Source organism: Acanthochromis polyacanthus, chromosome 11, assembly GCF_021347895.1.
Source record: "Acanthochromis polyacanthus isolate Apoly-LR-REF ecotype Palm Island chromosome 11, KAUST_Apoly_ChrSc, whole genome shotgun sequence".
In the NCBI taxonomy this organism is placed as follows: Eukaryota; Metazoa; Chordata; class Actinopteri; family Pomacentridae; genus Acanthochromis; species Acanthochromis polyacanthus.
This window is the reverse complement of record NC_067123.1, coordinates 20,648,603-20,665,725: the sequence shown is the minus strand read 5'-3', so window position 1 is coordinate 20,665,725 and position 17,123 is coordinate 20,648,603. Positions and strand designations below refer to the sequence as shown.

The 17,123-nt window shown below is 39.9% G+C and overlaps 1 protein-coding gene across 2 annotated transcripts in view; it reads left to right on the top strand.

The window, feature by feature from the left end:
- trappc9 (trafficking protein particle complex subunit 9) overlaps positions 1 to 17,123 on the top strand; it is a 285,840-nt gene that overhangs the window by 140,162 nt on the left and 128,555 nt on the right. For both annotated transcript variants that reach the window (XM_022194077.2, XM_022194076.2), the window contains one exon: positions 16,435 to 16,545. In XM_022194077.2, the coding sequence (XP_022049769.2) occupies positions 16,435 to 16,545 (111 nt within the window). The remainder of the gene's footprint in view (positions 1 to 16,434; positions 16,546 to 17,123) is intronic.

Genomic DNA, 17,123 nt, shown 5'->3' with positions numbered 1-17,123 from the left:
TGACCTTACATCACGTTCTGTTCTTTTCACATGAATGCCATTTTTCTGTCTGGGTTATTACTGTGGTTTGATCATTCAAACCCTCGCATTAGCAACAATACAACTCTACCTCCACTCTCCACTTCACTGGAGTACCAGACAAGCTACAAATAATCTGTCTCACAGCTGCTCTTGTCCCAATAATTGGTAATAAATCTCAATTCTAAGGCCTCGTTTTATCTCGCGTACAATATAATTTTCCTCTCTCTATTTGGTGGACAGATATCGACCTCCTCTTTTACCGCTGCACCCACTCTTGCTATGACATTATTGTTAACCAAACCGGAGAACATGCTATTTTCACTGACAGGTCAGATAGTGGCAGATTTGAATGGATACTGAGTGGATATTTCTAGGCTCTCACATTCCCTCTCTTAGGCGCATAAACATACATTACTGTAGACACCCTCACCCATCCTCACTCACACACATTCCCAGCGTCTCGCTTCACTCCACTTTTCGGCTCCCCAACTCTCATGAAAAAACTCCAAGCGAGGGAGACAGATCGTAGCAGAGTAATGGCCACTTGAGGTGAATCATTAGCTGTAATAATATCTGCAGTTTAAGCCATCCATCTTGGCTCAGCGCTGATAGATATGCTGCACTGGCTGCTATACCATCGCCCTGTAATCGCCACCCCCCTCTTCCTTACCTCTACCACATCCTTAGCATTTTCTGCCTCACTACTCTGACATACAGTATTCATTGGCTCTCAACCAAATCTCAAAACATTCGAAACGTATTGAAATTGAAGGCTTTAGTGGGATTTAGAGGGGCACACTGCCAATCATACCAGCTCCTCTTAAGTCAAGTAAACTTTTTTGTGTAGCTCGGTACTGCATTTAGTGACTCAGTGGGCTTTACAGGGCCACGCCATTGGTTGTTGGGCCTCACTGACCTGTCAAACTAAAAAAAAACTATCAAATACTTTAGCACATTAAATATATATATATATATACAACAACCCAAATGACTCAAACACAGATATCCATTTATCCATTTTCTGGATAGTTTGAGGTGTGATAAGAGCTACAAGGACTTTCCTTCTCTCTTGTCTATAATAAGCCTTTTCAGGTAGATTATGGGCTATATAACTGACTATATACACTACCATTCAAAGGTTTGGGGTCACTTAGAAATGTCCTTATTTTTGAAAGAAAAGCATTTTTTTTCAATGAAGATGACATTAAATGAATCGGAAATACAGTCCAGACATTGTTAATGTGATAAGACTATTCTAGCTGGAAACAGCTGATTTTTAATGGAATATCTACATAGAGGTACAGAGGAACATTTCCAACAACCATCACTCCTGTGTTCTAATGCTACACTGTGTTAGCTAATGGTGTTGAAAGGCTAATTGATGATTAGAAAACCCTTGTGCAGTTATATTAGCCCATGAATAAAAGTGAGTTTTTTTTTTTAAAACATGAAATTGACTGAGTGTCCCCAAACTTTTTAATGGTAGTGTAATAGTAAATACAATGTGCTCCAGTGATAAGTCCATTCAATACAAGGGATGATCAAAAATTTTGATCTTGTTCAGTTTAAAAAAAGCAAACATCAAAGTCTATATTGGTCAGCTGCCCAGGATGAGCCCATCTTCATGCTATGTGTCATCACTGGTGATGAAAGATGGGTTTGCCGTTACTACCAAGAGAAGAAACAGTTTTTACAGTGGAAGAGCCTGCAGGTTTCAGGCCCAGACAAGGTGCATCAGGATCAAGTCAGGTGCACACCGAGAACTAACTTGTTGTTGTTCTCAACATTCTTGGGATTCTGACTTCTTTTTCTTCCTCAAAATGGAATCCAAGTTGAAATGTCACTGTTTTGACAAGAGATTCAGCTCTTATTGTCGATAGTGCTTGACATGTTTACAGAATTGGACTTTCAGGGAGCATTACAAGTGTTGCAGAAGCACCTGAAATCGGGTATGGTTTTTGAGTTTTGTCATCACAATCTCTAAAATTTTTTGATCATCACTTGTCCAACAAGTTTTACATTGAAATAGCGTCACTGGCTGGAACTAAAAACTAGTATGAGATTGTTTCCCTTCTTTGCTTTCCATAAGAATCAATTTAAAGGCTAAATTCTTTCTTTTCATATTATGTCAGTGCTTAATATGGCAGTGGCTTAGCACTGTAGGTGCACAGGAAGAAGCTGCTGGAGTTTAACCAGCCAGCAGGCCTGTGTGTGTGTGTGTGTGTGTGTGTGTGTGTGTGTGTGTGTGTGTGTGTGTGTGTGTGTGTGTGTGTGTGTGTGTGTGTGTGTGTGTGTGTGTGTGTGTGTGTGTGTGTGTGTGTGTGTGTGTGTGTGTGTGTGTGTGTGTGTGGGTGTGTGTGTGTGTGGGTGTGTGTGTGGGGGCGTTCTGCAGGTGCTCCGGCTTATTCGTACATGCTAAAGACGTGCAGGCTAGTTTAGTTTATTGGTGACTCTAAATTGCCTGTAGGTGGGTGAATCAGAGCATGACCTGTTCTCTGTCTTACCCTGTGATTGCCTGGTGACCTGTCCAGAGTGTTTACCCGCCTCTCACCCGGTGTCAGCTGCAATCGGTGTAGTCCAACCCTGCACCCTTTGCAAACCTGTAAAGAATTAGAAAGTATAGCTATTGTAAAGATTTCTATTTGATATTATCTGCTTAAATGATACGCAGTCACAGAGATAAATATTTTCCTTTTTGACTGCCCACATTTACCTGACTTACAGTTGCTGTTTACTTTTCAGTTTGATTTCACACAAAAAAGCCCCAAAAATATGCTCTATTCATAAAATGCAACGCATTGTTAAATATTAAGCTGTCATTCATCTGCGTTTTTGACTTGTAACCCTTTGCAAAAATTGTCTAGTTGGGAACACTTATGTTGTTTCAGATGTCTGTGAATTGTTCTGAGTTCTAAATCATTTATTGCTGCAGAAGGTGTGGGGTCAGAGGGAATGCTGAAAATACAGAGAAGTACTTAGTTTGTTTTTGTTTTCACAAAATGTGAAGGACGTGCAGACTGAGTTAGACACAAATGGGAGCTGGTACAGGCATAGCCTCATTTGAAAGATCAGTAGCATTTCTCATTTAGCTAAACAAAATACAATAGTGCAGACTATAATAATAATCTGTTTGGAGGAACTTTTCTTCTTTCCCTAATTATCACATTGATGTAGATTTACATAAGTTTGTGGAGACCCTTGTCCCTTAGGCTGTTATCCACTGAACCACACCCTGATGCATGACTCTGACCAATTAGCAATAATATAATGGATAATAACACATTGGGCAAAGGGGCTTTTTGTATTTTAGGTTCTATTTTAGCACTAATGCTTTAGTATTTTACTGAAATAGTATTTGAATGCAGCATTTTTACATGTAATTGAGTACTTTTGCACTGTTACTGGTATTTACCCATAAAGGAAAGCACTTTTTCCACCATCAATACCCAGGTAATCGACCCACACCAGTATCAGAAAGATTCCAACCTTTCCCCAACCCTAATCCTGCCAACCGCTAATATCTGTGCAAGTGTTTGTCTAACTTACTTCCCTCAGACCCTGAAGGTTCATATATGTAGACGATGTGTTTTGTGGAGGACCCTTGTTAAATTGAAATGCTTCAGTTAAAATAGAAGAGCCTGTCAGTGGATTTTCTAATATTACATTTAAGCCCTTTAAGAATAAGATCATGCTGCAGGCCACAAAGATTCACAGTAAGTACTCTCTCATATATTAGCTACTTTAAAGAATGTAATAACAGCCTTTCACAAATCTAATGCTCATTTACCTGCTCTCTGCACACACACATTCAGAAATGATTTGTTTGAATTTCCTTTCAATTTCCCCCTGGAAGGGTAGATGTTAAATGCCTGTAACACACTTAACTTGTTGTGATAAGTGCTATTGAATTTTTCTCTTGGCTGGGAGTTAAAAGAGAATTTAGTAGTGGTGGTATGAAATTGTTCAATAATACAGCAACTTATCTTTTCGATCTGTGTTTGTGTTTCTCTCCCTCCCCTATGCTCTTATCTATCCTCCCATTGCTCTCTCTCTCTCTCTTTCCTAAAACGCCAACAAAAGAAATCATACTTACTTTTTGAAAGTCATAGTTCTTGTTAGTTGTAGTGTGAGATTTAGCTGTGATGTCCTCACTTCCTAAACTGTGCAGCAGTGCAGTATCTCCTTTCATTAGGACTTTTGTCTCCACCATTTGCCTCCTTTCTTTTCATCGTCTCTTCAGCTGTTCGACAGTACATTTTTCTGTAGCTTCTTCTGTCATTGGCTTTTTCTCTCTTTTGTTCTGACTTCTGCTGCTTTCCTTTGCCTCAGCTCTTCATCTCTCTGTTCTCAGTTTTTCCTTTCTTGTTTTTTCTTCATGTCTCTTGATCTGCAGCACTAGCTCACCTTTTTTTTTTTTTTTTTTTTTTTTTTAAACCTCGGTCCCCTTCACCTAACTTTTTCTGTCTTTTCCCTGCTTTATCTTTGCCATTATATAATTTCACTGACTTGTCACATTGACTGCAGTATTCTGTATTTTAATTTTTGTCTTCCATGTTTTTTCCTGTTGGTGATGATGCCACCTTGGCTTTCTTAGAAATTGTGTACTACATTTTTACATATTTTACAATGCTATGTATTCTGAAAGTCTTTTCAGTTGTCGAGTCAAGCAAATGATCAGCAAATAATTATTGCTATTTCCAACCTTAGCCCAAATTATCAGAGTAGATATTTGAAATTGAATCCATAAGTTGTTCATGTCATAGTTGGATCTTACTTTATTTGTTTAAAGCAGGTCACATTGTGCAGGTTTCTTCTTATCTTTCACCACTACCTATGACATCAACAATGTCACTTACACCAATCAGATCAAAGTTTAAACCGCTGACAGGTGAAATGAAAAACATTGTTTATCTTGTTATAATGACACCTGCCAAGAGATGGGATATATTAAGCAAGAAGTGAGCAGTCAGTCATGATGTTGATGTGCTGGAAAGAGGAAAAAAAAAAAACAGCACGAGTGACTTTGAGAAGGGACAAATTGTGATTGCTGCACGAGTGGGTCAGAGTATCTTCAAAACAGCTGGTATGTGACATGTTCCTGGTGGTTAGTAGATACCAATAGTGGTCGAAGAAAGGACAACTGGTTTTCTTGTGGCAGGGTCACGCATGCCAAAGGTAAACTATTGCGTTGAAGGAGCGAAAGCTGCCCCATGTGGTCTGATCCAACGGATGGGCTACTGTTCCTCTAATTGCTGCAGAAGTTAATGCTGGTTCTGATACAAAGGTGTTAGAATACTCAGTGTTTGTGGCGTGTGGGGCTACATAGCCAAAGACCAGTCAAGGCGCCCATGCTGACTGTTGTGCACTGCTGAAAGCACCAACAACAGGCACATGGGCATCAGAACCGGACCACAAAGCAATGGAAGAAGATGGCCTGGTCTGAAGAAACACGTTTTCTTTTACATCACGTGGATGGCCTGGTGTGTGTGCGTCACTTACCAGGGGAACATATGGTACCAGGATGCACTACGGGAATACGGCAAGCTGACAGAGGCCGTGTGATTCTTTGGGCAATGTTCTGCTGGCAAACCTTGGGTCCTGCCATTCATGTGGGTGTTACTTTGACACGTACCACCTACCCAAGCATTGTTGCAGACCCTGTAAACGCTTTCATGAAAACGGTATTCCCTGATGGCTTCAGCCTCTTTCAGCCGGATAATGCGACGTGCCACAAAGCAAAAATGGTTGAAGAATAGCTTGAGGAGCACAACAACCAGTTTGAAGGGTTGACTTTGCCGTCAAATTCCCCAGATCTCAAACCAGTCGAGCATCTGTGGGATGTGCTGGACAAACAAGTCCGATCCATGGAGGCCCCACCTCACAACTTCCAGGACTTAAAGGATCATGCTGCTAACATCTTGGTGCCAGATACCACAGCACACCTTCAGGGTTCTAATGGAGTCCATGCCTTGATGGGTCAGGGCTGTTTTGGCAGCAAAAGGGGGACCAGCACACTATTAGAGGTGGTAAGGCAGTCATAATGTTATGCCTGATCGATGTATATTCTGAATACAACCAGAAACCAATGAGATTTTTTTTTTTTATTCTTTCCTTTTGTGTCATTGTAAGGTTCAAAGTCACAACCTTTAAACCTAACACTGCCTCCCAATACTCTTTTAAAGCACTGCTCTCCCAGCTGGAAGGGAGAGCAGTGCTTTGCTGCTGGAAAGAGGCGTTTCTCCCAATAGGAAGCTTATGTTCTTATATGGATGCACGGTGCAGGTAATCTGATCCTTTCTACTCATGATCATGTTTATGCTTTGCAAGCTGTGGGTTACAGTTACATCACAGTAAAATGTATCCAATATACTAATAAAAATATCAGTTATTCTACTGTTCAGCACTATGTGGCTGATTATACTACAGGTTTACATGTTATGTAATTGAATTTGTGACTTCTGTAATTTTTGTTTATTTAAAATATTAATAAACAGTAAAGAGATGGTTCTAAGGGACTTGGGTGACTTTAAGCTTAGAGAGTTTTATTTTATTTTTTAAAATATTGAGTGGCTAATACCGAAAACACATAGGACTTCTATATCCAACAGTCCTGATGATTTCCCCATCTTAGAATCCAAAGTGTGATGTTCACAAAAAACTCACCAAAAGCACAGAAGTTTGTGCAGTCAATGGTGGTTATGTAAGATTTAATGAAAGTAACCAGTGGATTTGGTTTGTGTAATCAGGCTTTGGCAGTGTCCAGTTAGTGACTGCTGATGGAACACATACCTGCCACCTTCAGATGGCTGCATAAGACGTTAATCAGCTGAAGTGGACGTCTCCATACATGCCAGCTGCAGAGCAACACAAACGCTGGTAGAATCCAGCTTTAATCTTTGTTTTGGCTTTCTGGCACCACTGCCAAAATCAGAATAAATCTGTGTTTTTTCTCTGTGTAGTTATACATTTCTACTGGGTAAAGAATGTGTGGTGGAGGTAATTTGTAATTATGGGGTGGTTTGTGTCTGGGGTGTAAACCAAATAAAGGAGCATGAGCATATAGCAGATGTGTGGACCCAGAAGATGAGGTGCTTACCATCCAAATCCAACTAAGTAAATGTAGCTGCATCGGTCTTTACCTTATTTTCAACACCCCAAAATATCCCCAAAATTCAATTCCTATACAGCTAAACGGCGCTCTCATTTATGTTTGAAAGAAATGTAATTTTGAAAGAAGTGTATTTTCAAAAGGCCAGACTGTGACAAAGTAGGAAAGACTTTCAGTGTGAAAGAGTCACAAAGTCGACTTCCACCCAGAAAATCAGGGTTCATGTATTGTGAGGGACCATTTTTCTTGAACTTATTGGAAAATATCACACTTTGGTTAATGCACAAAACAATGACTACTAGCTTGGGTAGGTTTAAATACCAAAACTACTTTGACAGGTTTAGGAAAATATCACAGTTAAGTATTACCCTTTCACAACACATTTAAAGCTTCTCCATTTTCTGGGTTAGCAGGGTGATGGGTCCTTCCCCATCTTATGGATGAGTGGTTGACTGTAAAGAAGCAAAGGTGAAACAATGGAAAATGGCAAAGATATGTTAATTTGAACTATATTCAAACACGTGGAGCAGGAAAACCAGTTTCTTTCAAAATATTGTTGTATAGGAACGAGGGCTGGGAACATTACGACGTTAACGAGGCATATCAACACATTAATGTGCCAGCATTGACCAGTTACAGTGACTTTTTTGGTTGCCTGTAGAGCCAGTCAAGTCTTTCTCTCTCTTGATTCCCAAAGGAATAAATCCAAACAATTCCAGTTAGGAAACTTGGGATATCATACTCCAAAGATGGGGATGCAGTTCTAAACACTCTGGGGTTCGAAGGGATCAGCTTACACTGTGGAAAAGGACATGACTTGTGGGGCGCAAAGGGGATGCATTCTGTAAATTTTTATGTTCCCCATTAACATGTTATAGAACACCAGAACAGAAGGGTATTTCCTGTTATGAAAAAATAAGCCGTTTAGATGTACTATGTTCTCTTCTTCATCCTGGATGGACAGATCATCATTATTGAAAATCTGTGTTTCCATTAACGCGGGGCATGCCTTAACGTACCCAGCACTAAGAGGTACATAAATTTTGAGACAGCTTTGTGTATTTTCTGCCATCTAAATAAACCGTTGCTATGCAATAAATGTATCAAGTCCCGAAAAAGGAATCCTTCGTGCGCTGTTCTCAACAAGTGTGTGGCGTAAACTGTGGCCAATCTTTGAGCCAACATTGAAATACACTGCTGGATTGCCAGTTATATCTCCTGCTGTGACCCTCCTCCAAGTGCAATTTGTTGGCAAGTCACTAAAAAATCCACCAGGTGCAGGCAAGGGAAAAAAAACTCGCTGTGCCTCAGGAATATATAGCTTCACGAAGATAAAGCCGCCTGTCACTCTACAGCACTCTGATCCTCCTTTCTATCTTTGTCTTGGTTTCCTCAGCCGCTACTCATTCTTACCATCTGTGATTCTACCATTAGTGCCCAGTGAAAGCACCTTTTACCACCAGCTAACATACTATCCTGCTTTGCAGTACAAGGAAATATTCTCAACACAGCTAGTAAGATAAATGATACAGTTTTGGAAAGTCAGCAGTCGGTCAGCAGTGTAGCTTCACGTGTCAGGGTTCACCAAAGCTGAACTCGCTCTCAAAAGACCTCAGCCTCTGCCATTCCTTCTGGATCGCTGTCTGCTCTTTTATCTTCCTCTTACGCTCTCTTTTTTTCGCTGTACTTCTTCTACCTCTACTATCATGCCAGACTCTCAGCATTTGTTATCTTTTCCCTTAAATGCCTTTCACCTGGCTTTTTTTTTTTTTTTTTTTTACAATGGTCTCATTGTCAACACCATATCATAGTGTTGATATAGGTTACCAGTTAAAAATGTATGACATTTACATCTTACAGTATAATAGATTATTTCCACAGCAGCAAATTAAAACTCTAAAATAGTCTTTTATCCACCTCTTTGTATTTTAAGTTTCAGATGGAGAATATTTTTTGTTACACTAATGGACTGTAACCTCTGCATCTCTTTACTTCTTCTTCCTCCTGACATTTTTTTTCCTTCACAACTAGTTATTCTCTCTCTCACTGTTTCTGACTTTCCCTGTTTTCTCTACAACAAACATTCTGCTAAAGACAAGACAAAATAAATTATTAATTTCCAACACTCACTAATATCAACTCAAAAAATAAAGAAAAAAGGCTGCCAACAGGCTTTACAAATAGAAATGTATGAGTTTTAAATGAACAAATGTGTTTTTTTATGAGCAGTGCCTCGCCTGAAAAGTTAAGTCACTAAGCAAATTTAAAACAGCAGATGTTGAGTCAAAGTGCTTTGCAGTAGAAATGAGACTAACATTACAAATTTATCTAACATGTTTAAATATTCAAGATGATAGACAATATTATCTCATTAAAAATGTATCTGACTAAATTAAACGCTAAGGTAAAGGAATTACAGTGTTATACTAATATATAACTCTAGTGTTATTCTGTATTAGCAGAGAGAAAAAATATAATAACATAGAAACTTATACAAAACCCCAACAAATCTGAAGATTTATTGCATTTTAAGCATCCAGTGAAAGATGCCTAAAAACAAAACTTTAACTTGATAGTTAAAGGTCCAGATAACCAGAAGGGATGTGCAGTATAATCAGCTTTGTTTCTTCATAGTTCTAGCAAAGAAATAAATGAAATACCTCGCTATGAAAAATAGAGACTAGTCACCTTGAAACAAGCCACATAACAATGTAGTGCTTGACACAATTATTCATCTTTAATGAGAAAAGTAAAATTTAATTCCCTCTTAAATAAGAGATCATGATTATCATTTTTATAAGATTTTCTCTTACTCGGTTTTGTCCTTCTGCCTCCCTTCTGTTGTTTCTCTCATGATTTGATTCACACCTAACTCCACATCTCTGTTTGCCTCTTCGCTACCCTCCTTTGGTTGCTGTCTTTGTCAAAACATTTATTACTCCGCCAAGGAAGTTATGTGACAAACGTCGTTAGTTTGTCTGTCTGTTTGCACCATTCCTCAAAAACGGATTTGGATCAAATTTTCAGGGAAAGTCCGACATAACACAAGGACCAAGTGATTAGATTTTGACAGTGATGCGCCTTATAGTCTGGATCCACGGATTTGTTAAAGATTTCTGTATCATTGCAAGATAGCGACATGGCGTCACTGTAACTATGACAACAATTGAACACTATGTCAGCTGCCTGCTGGTGATCACATGATTGTGATCCTACTACAATTCTCACGGACTTATTTGAACTTATCCATTGGAAATGATGCAAGGAACAATTGATTAAACTTAGGGGGTGTTTCCGAGTCCCATCAATTCCCGCTGTCTGCTACATATTTAGGTCACGTGAATTGGTATCGATACATAATGTGCACATGCATAACACACGCCTGTGCTCAGAGCAATGTCATTTTGTTTGTGGGTACGTATACAATAAATGGCTACATTCTATATTGCCGTGATTTTTGATCATCAATAACTAAAAAGAAATGCTGCATGTCTGTTCTCTGTGTTTCTCTTGCTTTTGCATGCGTGTGCTTTTCAGTACATTTGTCTATATAAACATATCTCTGCTATATAACATTGTCTTTAGTCTAAGTCAACTGCCAGCTAAATGCAGATTCCAGAGAATGTGTATTTTGTCCATATGCATCCTCCTTGACCTTTTCCCCTGTGATGCTGATTACACAATTCACTGCCCGCGTTCTTTTTCCATGCAGGGGACCTTCTCCAGGGGTTAGGCCATATGTAAGGTGACAGATTTGTTAAAGAAAGTGACAAGAGATCCATAAAGTGTAAAATAGTCGGTGACCTATACTTCGCTGGGACCTGTTAAAATCCCCTTCACTCAACGCTGTGTTTCCCTAGAAAAATGCATTGCTCTACAAGGGGAAATGAACTGATCCTCGTGTGTTTTTGCGAAAGTGTATCATCTTTAACTTTGTGAGTAATTCTAACACTGTGCAGCTCCTATATGGACCCCTGTCCACTATTCTGCTGCCAGCAGCTGTGACTGGTTTTTTTTTTTCTCTCTGCAAAAGAAATGGACCTGATGAAAACTTGTGACATTAGGTCCCATTTATAGTTGAGTTACTGGGAAGAAATATTACTTTTGAATCTCCAAGTGTTGTAGGCCCCCAATGTTTTTTTTAGATCCATGCAAAATTTAGATTTGTAATGGAATTTAATATGACCAATGGGTTTATTTTGGCCGGAAATGGCAAAAACAAGTGACAAAAGATGGTAAGATATTATAAAAATGTCATACATTTTGACAATTTCTGCATTTTTGGTTTTGTTTTATGTTTTTACAATAAGCGGCATGTTTATCAAGCTCTTTCTCAGTAACCAATCTGTATGGTTTTATATACCACTGCAGCAATTACCGGTAAACAGTTATCATTGCTAACAGGCTTTCTGCTTGTCTATACTGGATTTTTGTTCACTATTTTTTGTGACAGTCTTCGGATTCCCAGTTGTCACTCTACCGTCTGTCAACCTTTCCTTGACCATTCGACCACTGGTTGTCTGTTTCAGTTTAGTGTTTTGCTCAGTGCTCCCCAAGGCCAAGCCTTTTCCCGCAGACTGCCTTGTGTTTTATTCCAGAGTCTTAATGTTTTCCTCTTTTCTCATGGTGTGTGATTATTTATGATTTGTGTTGTATTATTTGAAATGTTCCAGGTGCTGACGAGCCAACAGTTGGCTTTTAGCAGAATTTCACGTGCTCTTTTCTAACCTCACTAACTGCATCTGTACATGTGGACACAGGAGGAGAGTCAGCTGTTCCTTATTGACTCCTGTAGCTAAAAATACCTCTTCATTGGCAGTGCTCTAAATCCAACAAGGCTAATTAAGACCATTACATTTTGTATGCAGGGAACATGTCACGTTTTTGTGCCAGAGTAGCGCTGCAAAATCGGCACCAATTGATTGAAGATTTGCAGAATTGACTGAGGTGTAGGCCCAGCTCTATTGATCTTTGTGTTTTTGGTTCATCACACAGTGTAGATGGATAAGAAAGGAATGCAGTGAAGAGCATACGATTGTTGTGCAAGTTGTGCTGGTTGAAGAAGTAGCAATAAGGTGCCTAAAATGTTGGTATTTACAGAAATGTGCACAGAGGTGTTGGTATTTACGATAAGGTGTACGTTGTTGGTATTTACACTATATAGGATATTATGAGAGTACAGCATACAGTAAAATAGAGTTGCAGTGTACAAGGTGCAATGTGAAAAGCAGAACTAAAGTGTACTGCAGTTCAAAAGTTTGGGGTCGCCCAGACAATTTCATGTTTTCCATGAAAGCTCACACTTTTATTCATGTGCTAACATAATTGCACAATGGTTTTCTGATCATCAATGAGCCTTTCAACACCATTAGCTAACACAATGTAGCATTAGAACACAGGAGTGATGGTTGCTGGAAATGTTCTTCTATACCTCTATGTAGATATTCCATTAAAAATCAGCTGTTTCCAGCTACAACATTACATTAACAATGTCTAGGCTGTATTTCTCATCAGTTTGTCATTTTCATTGAAAAATAAAAGCTTTCACAAATACGGACATTTCTAAGTGACCCCAACCTTTTGAGCTGTAGTATTTATAGGAGGGTTGTGGTACAGGAGTCCTGGTGGCCCAGGGTAATTGTTTATTGCACAGTTGAGTGGAGACACAGGAATGTAGCGGTCCACAGATCAAGTCGTGAGCCACTGCTCCTGACTGAGGTGTTATAGAGTGTGATGGCTGTGGGGACAAAGGATCTCCTGTACCGCTCAGTCCTGCACACAGCGAGATGAACCGCTCACTGTAACTGCTCCTCTGTCCCGACATGATGTTGTGAAGAGATGGCAGCCGTTGTTAAGGATGGGCTGCTGTGTTTGCGTCTCTCAGTCCTCAGTGAGTCCAAACTCCTGCCGAGCAAAGAACCAGCCTTCATTCACCAGCCTGTCCTGTCGCCAGTGTGTGCCATTTTCACCGCCCACTACCTTACCACAACGTCTCCGGGCCCTGCTAATGCCCAGTCAGTGTCCCAACACACTGTGACGGATCTGTTCTCTTATAATGTGTGTGGAAACACAGATGACCAGACTGTGGCCCTTCAATGTGGTGCTTGTTTTGTATTTGTGCCCATTTGCGGTCACATTGGAATGAGAATATGTGGCAGGTTTAGAGAATTACTCGACTGCAACGGACTCTTCAAATGAATCGGAGCAAAATGCTGACCTCGTGCTTCATTTGTTAGTGTTGCCGGTTCTCTGGAATAGACAGTGTCTTTCATTAACTCGCTTTGTCTCTCCTTTGGCGCAACACCAGCTGTACCTGAAATGCTCTGCGGGAGTGGGCTATTGTGTTCACGACTGCCTCCTTAAAATTAATTTTCATTTTATGTATTACGTTCAGATATATATTGTGGTAGTAGCATAAAATTAATCCTTGCCACATTTAGAACTTCGAGGAATAGAGCTGTTCATACACAAGCAGCACATACCACCAAATTTATTCTGAGCTGCATTAAATGTTCATAAGGCGGCAGTGTTGCTATTTCATTGATGGATGATTTGCTTTGTACACTATGAACAAAGAAGCAAGTTCGATATGTGTTCCCTTTGAAACGTGGGGGATAATTTTGTGCCCTCACTCGGCGCTCGGAGAGGAATGTAAAAATTCACAGACTGAAATGGAGACAAATAGTTTGAAGCCCTATTGGCAGTTGTGAATTATTTATTGAGCTCAGATCTCTGCGCCCTGTGTAGTAGCTCAGCAGAATGCTTATTAAAATGATTCAGTGTTATGATTCAGTTCCCACTAGTTCAAAAGCGTAATCTTCAGCTTTAGTCTCCAGACAATCTGCAGCAGCCCCAGTAACAGTTCTTAAATGAAGTTGTCCATGACTGCTCAGCATCATTTCAGGCTCATGCTGTGGACTTTTTTTTTTTTTTAACTCCAAACCCTAGTCAGGTGTACATCCACACTGGCTCTGCCTATATACCTGCCTCTGTTCCTTCACTTTATCTTGGTTACTCAGCACATGAGCAATGAGGCTGTGTTTCTTAACCCGGTGGTCTGATTGATCACCTCTGCTAAACGCCCCGGCCTGTAAATCAGCACCTAACCCCGTTCAGCCCGTTAATCACGTCCGCCAACAAAGACAACAAGACAATTAAAGAAACATGAGTAGGCCTTAAAAAAATATGCTCCTTTAATTGCCACAGCAGTTTATTGGGGAGTTGGGCAAGCTCTGCTAAAGCCTCCATTAACCCTGAGATGTAAAAGGCAAAGAGAAGCAGGGAGTGTGACCCAGAGGGGACATGGGATGATGAGCTCTATTTAGTTTGCACTGATATATTTTGCAGTTGTTCATTGATTTCCGCTGATTGATTCCATTTATTGTAATAAGTCAGAAGGCTGCTACATTTCCCTCCGTGCTAATCGTTTGTTGTGTTTCAATGCCAGAGTGAAAAAGAACTCAAGCTGTCTCCAAAAGTTGGGACACCCTGGGCAAATTCCATATTATGTTAATTTTTTTGAGGTGAATAGCAGTAAACACAACTCCTGCAGCGAGCAGCCATTAAATACAATCCTTTCTTTAAATTTTAATGCACTGTTACTTTGGATTTCATGAACTTAATGCAGTGTTTCCTCTACCAGTGGCTGCCACACAGCCCCAAAGCTGAATATTTCCACCCCCACACTTAACAGCTGGCAAGGTGTTCTTCTCATCAAATCATCAAATGTTACTCCTTTTTTCTCCTTTAACTTCACTTTGCTACATTTTGTTTTGTACACTACACGGATGCATACGTGTATTTATACAATTATTTTTGCTTTCTTTTCATTACTCCTACAGTCCTGGCCAGCATTTCTACACATAACACAAGTATACTACAGTATAGCAGCGGCCTTATGGCAACTGGAAATTCAAAAATGACACATTTTTTTAACCCTTAGATGCATAAGTGCGTCAAAAATGACCCAGTGAGGTTGTTTTGTTTTTTTGCAATGTTTTCGTACTGAAAAGCTTTTTATCATTTCATATTCCAGCTATTCCTCAAAAAACATCCCATTTCAGTTTTTAAGTTACCATTTATACTTCTGAAGAAATTTTAATATTTGTATTACAACCACGAGCTCTTTATCCCTGATTATGTCACACAAGAGGTGATGCACAAACTTGGAGGGACGGAGCGCAGCAACAGCTGAAGGAAAAGAGTGGAAAAGTGTCAACAAAATGGATGTTGACATTCTTCTATTGCTGTTCGGTGTAATATTCTTCTTTTTCAGTGATCGGAATGTTCAAAATCTGTTCTAGAGGGAAAATTAAACATATTTCAAATATGAAATCAAGTGTGTGTGGACCAAAATATAATAAAAACAATAGTGCTGATTATTATTCTTAACCAAAATGACAAACAGTATAAAAACACATTGATTCTCATACGGATCATTTTTTACCCTATTATGGAAGAGTGTAGGGTCCAATCACTCATGCATATAAGGGTTAAAACTCTTCACACTAATTTGACAGCTATATTATTTTAGGACTGTAGTGCTCTGTTTAATATATTTCAATTTAGCAATATTCAGGATACTATGTCCAAATCCTGTACGCTCAACTCCACCAGAAAGTGAGAATATTCTGTGTAAAATGACACATAATCTAATTCTGCTTGTCCATTGGCTCCTGTCACATTCTTCCCTGTACACCTGCAGAAACTATTTATGTAACAGTACACTGGCCGTGCTGGACAGTCTGTTCCCTGTTTCTGTTTTGAGATATCCATCCCTTTCATCTGTCATTACCGAGAGGGGGAAAAAAAATCCCTGCCGACTTGGGGGTTAAAATTAACTCTTTGAAAATCCTGCATCATCTCGCCTGTATTTATCTAAATCACAAATGGGCCCTCTTATGATCTGCATGAGAAAAGCAGGCCCGGGATGATGTGGAGATGACCTGCTCCAGCTCCGGGCCTGTGGGCCTGATGAAAGCACCGCCACCTTTGATGTTATGACAAGGACTGATGAGTACTTCACGCCGTGTCTTCTCTTGATCTCATGCGTTCACTCTGTCCATGTATGTGGCCGTGTAATTTTAGAAAGTAATTGTAACCTCATGCATAAAAAAATCGTTACGCATAGGTTGTGTTTGCAACATAGTCGACCTACAGGGTTGTGTATGATGTATGAAGAACTCATTGTTTAATGTCGTGCACGGTCTCTGTGCATCGGTAGAAGCCTGTGCAAGACGGATAGGCATCTTCATACCATATTTACTCCATGCATCGACAGCCAGTTCTCGTGTTTGTGTCCACAGCACCCGCCAGTGTCATCTGCTGCTCGACATCTTCAACCCAACAGAGCATGAGCTCACTGTCAGCGCCAAGAACAACCAGGACCTGGTTCTCCATGCCAGCGAGTGCCAGAGGTGAGTGGAACGTTTCCCTCTCTACATACAGATGGATATATTCTGACAATTTCACAAGCTCAAAGCAGAATGTCTCCCAAGATTGTTTACTTTCTCGAGGCTTTTAAGCAATATTTCACGCTTTCACAACGGGCACACTAGCTATCGCCCAAAGCAAAAAATAAATTTAAAAAAATTCAAGGTTAGGCATTGACATCTTACCTTCTAGCCCCTCAGCATGTGGATGTGTGCAGGTCAGCAATAAGGTCTGCTTCCTAATAAAGGATAGTAGTAGTAATAATAATACATTTTATTTGAAGTTGCCTTTCTCAGCACTTAAGGACATTTTTCAAACAAACATTTTCATGAATATGCAAAATACACATTAAAAGCAGCAAGTGTGTGTATTGGCTGGAAGTGGAGAATGAGGTAGATGAACATACTTTTTGAACATAGATCTGGACGGGTCCACTTTATTTGTGATCCGCTGTCTATAATAACCTGTTGCAGCAGTGGTGAGATATTGTCATTGCATTCGTACTGTTCTAATGTAATCATAGTCTGTGCCCTGGTCAACAGGCTGAGTGAGCGACCCAGCT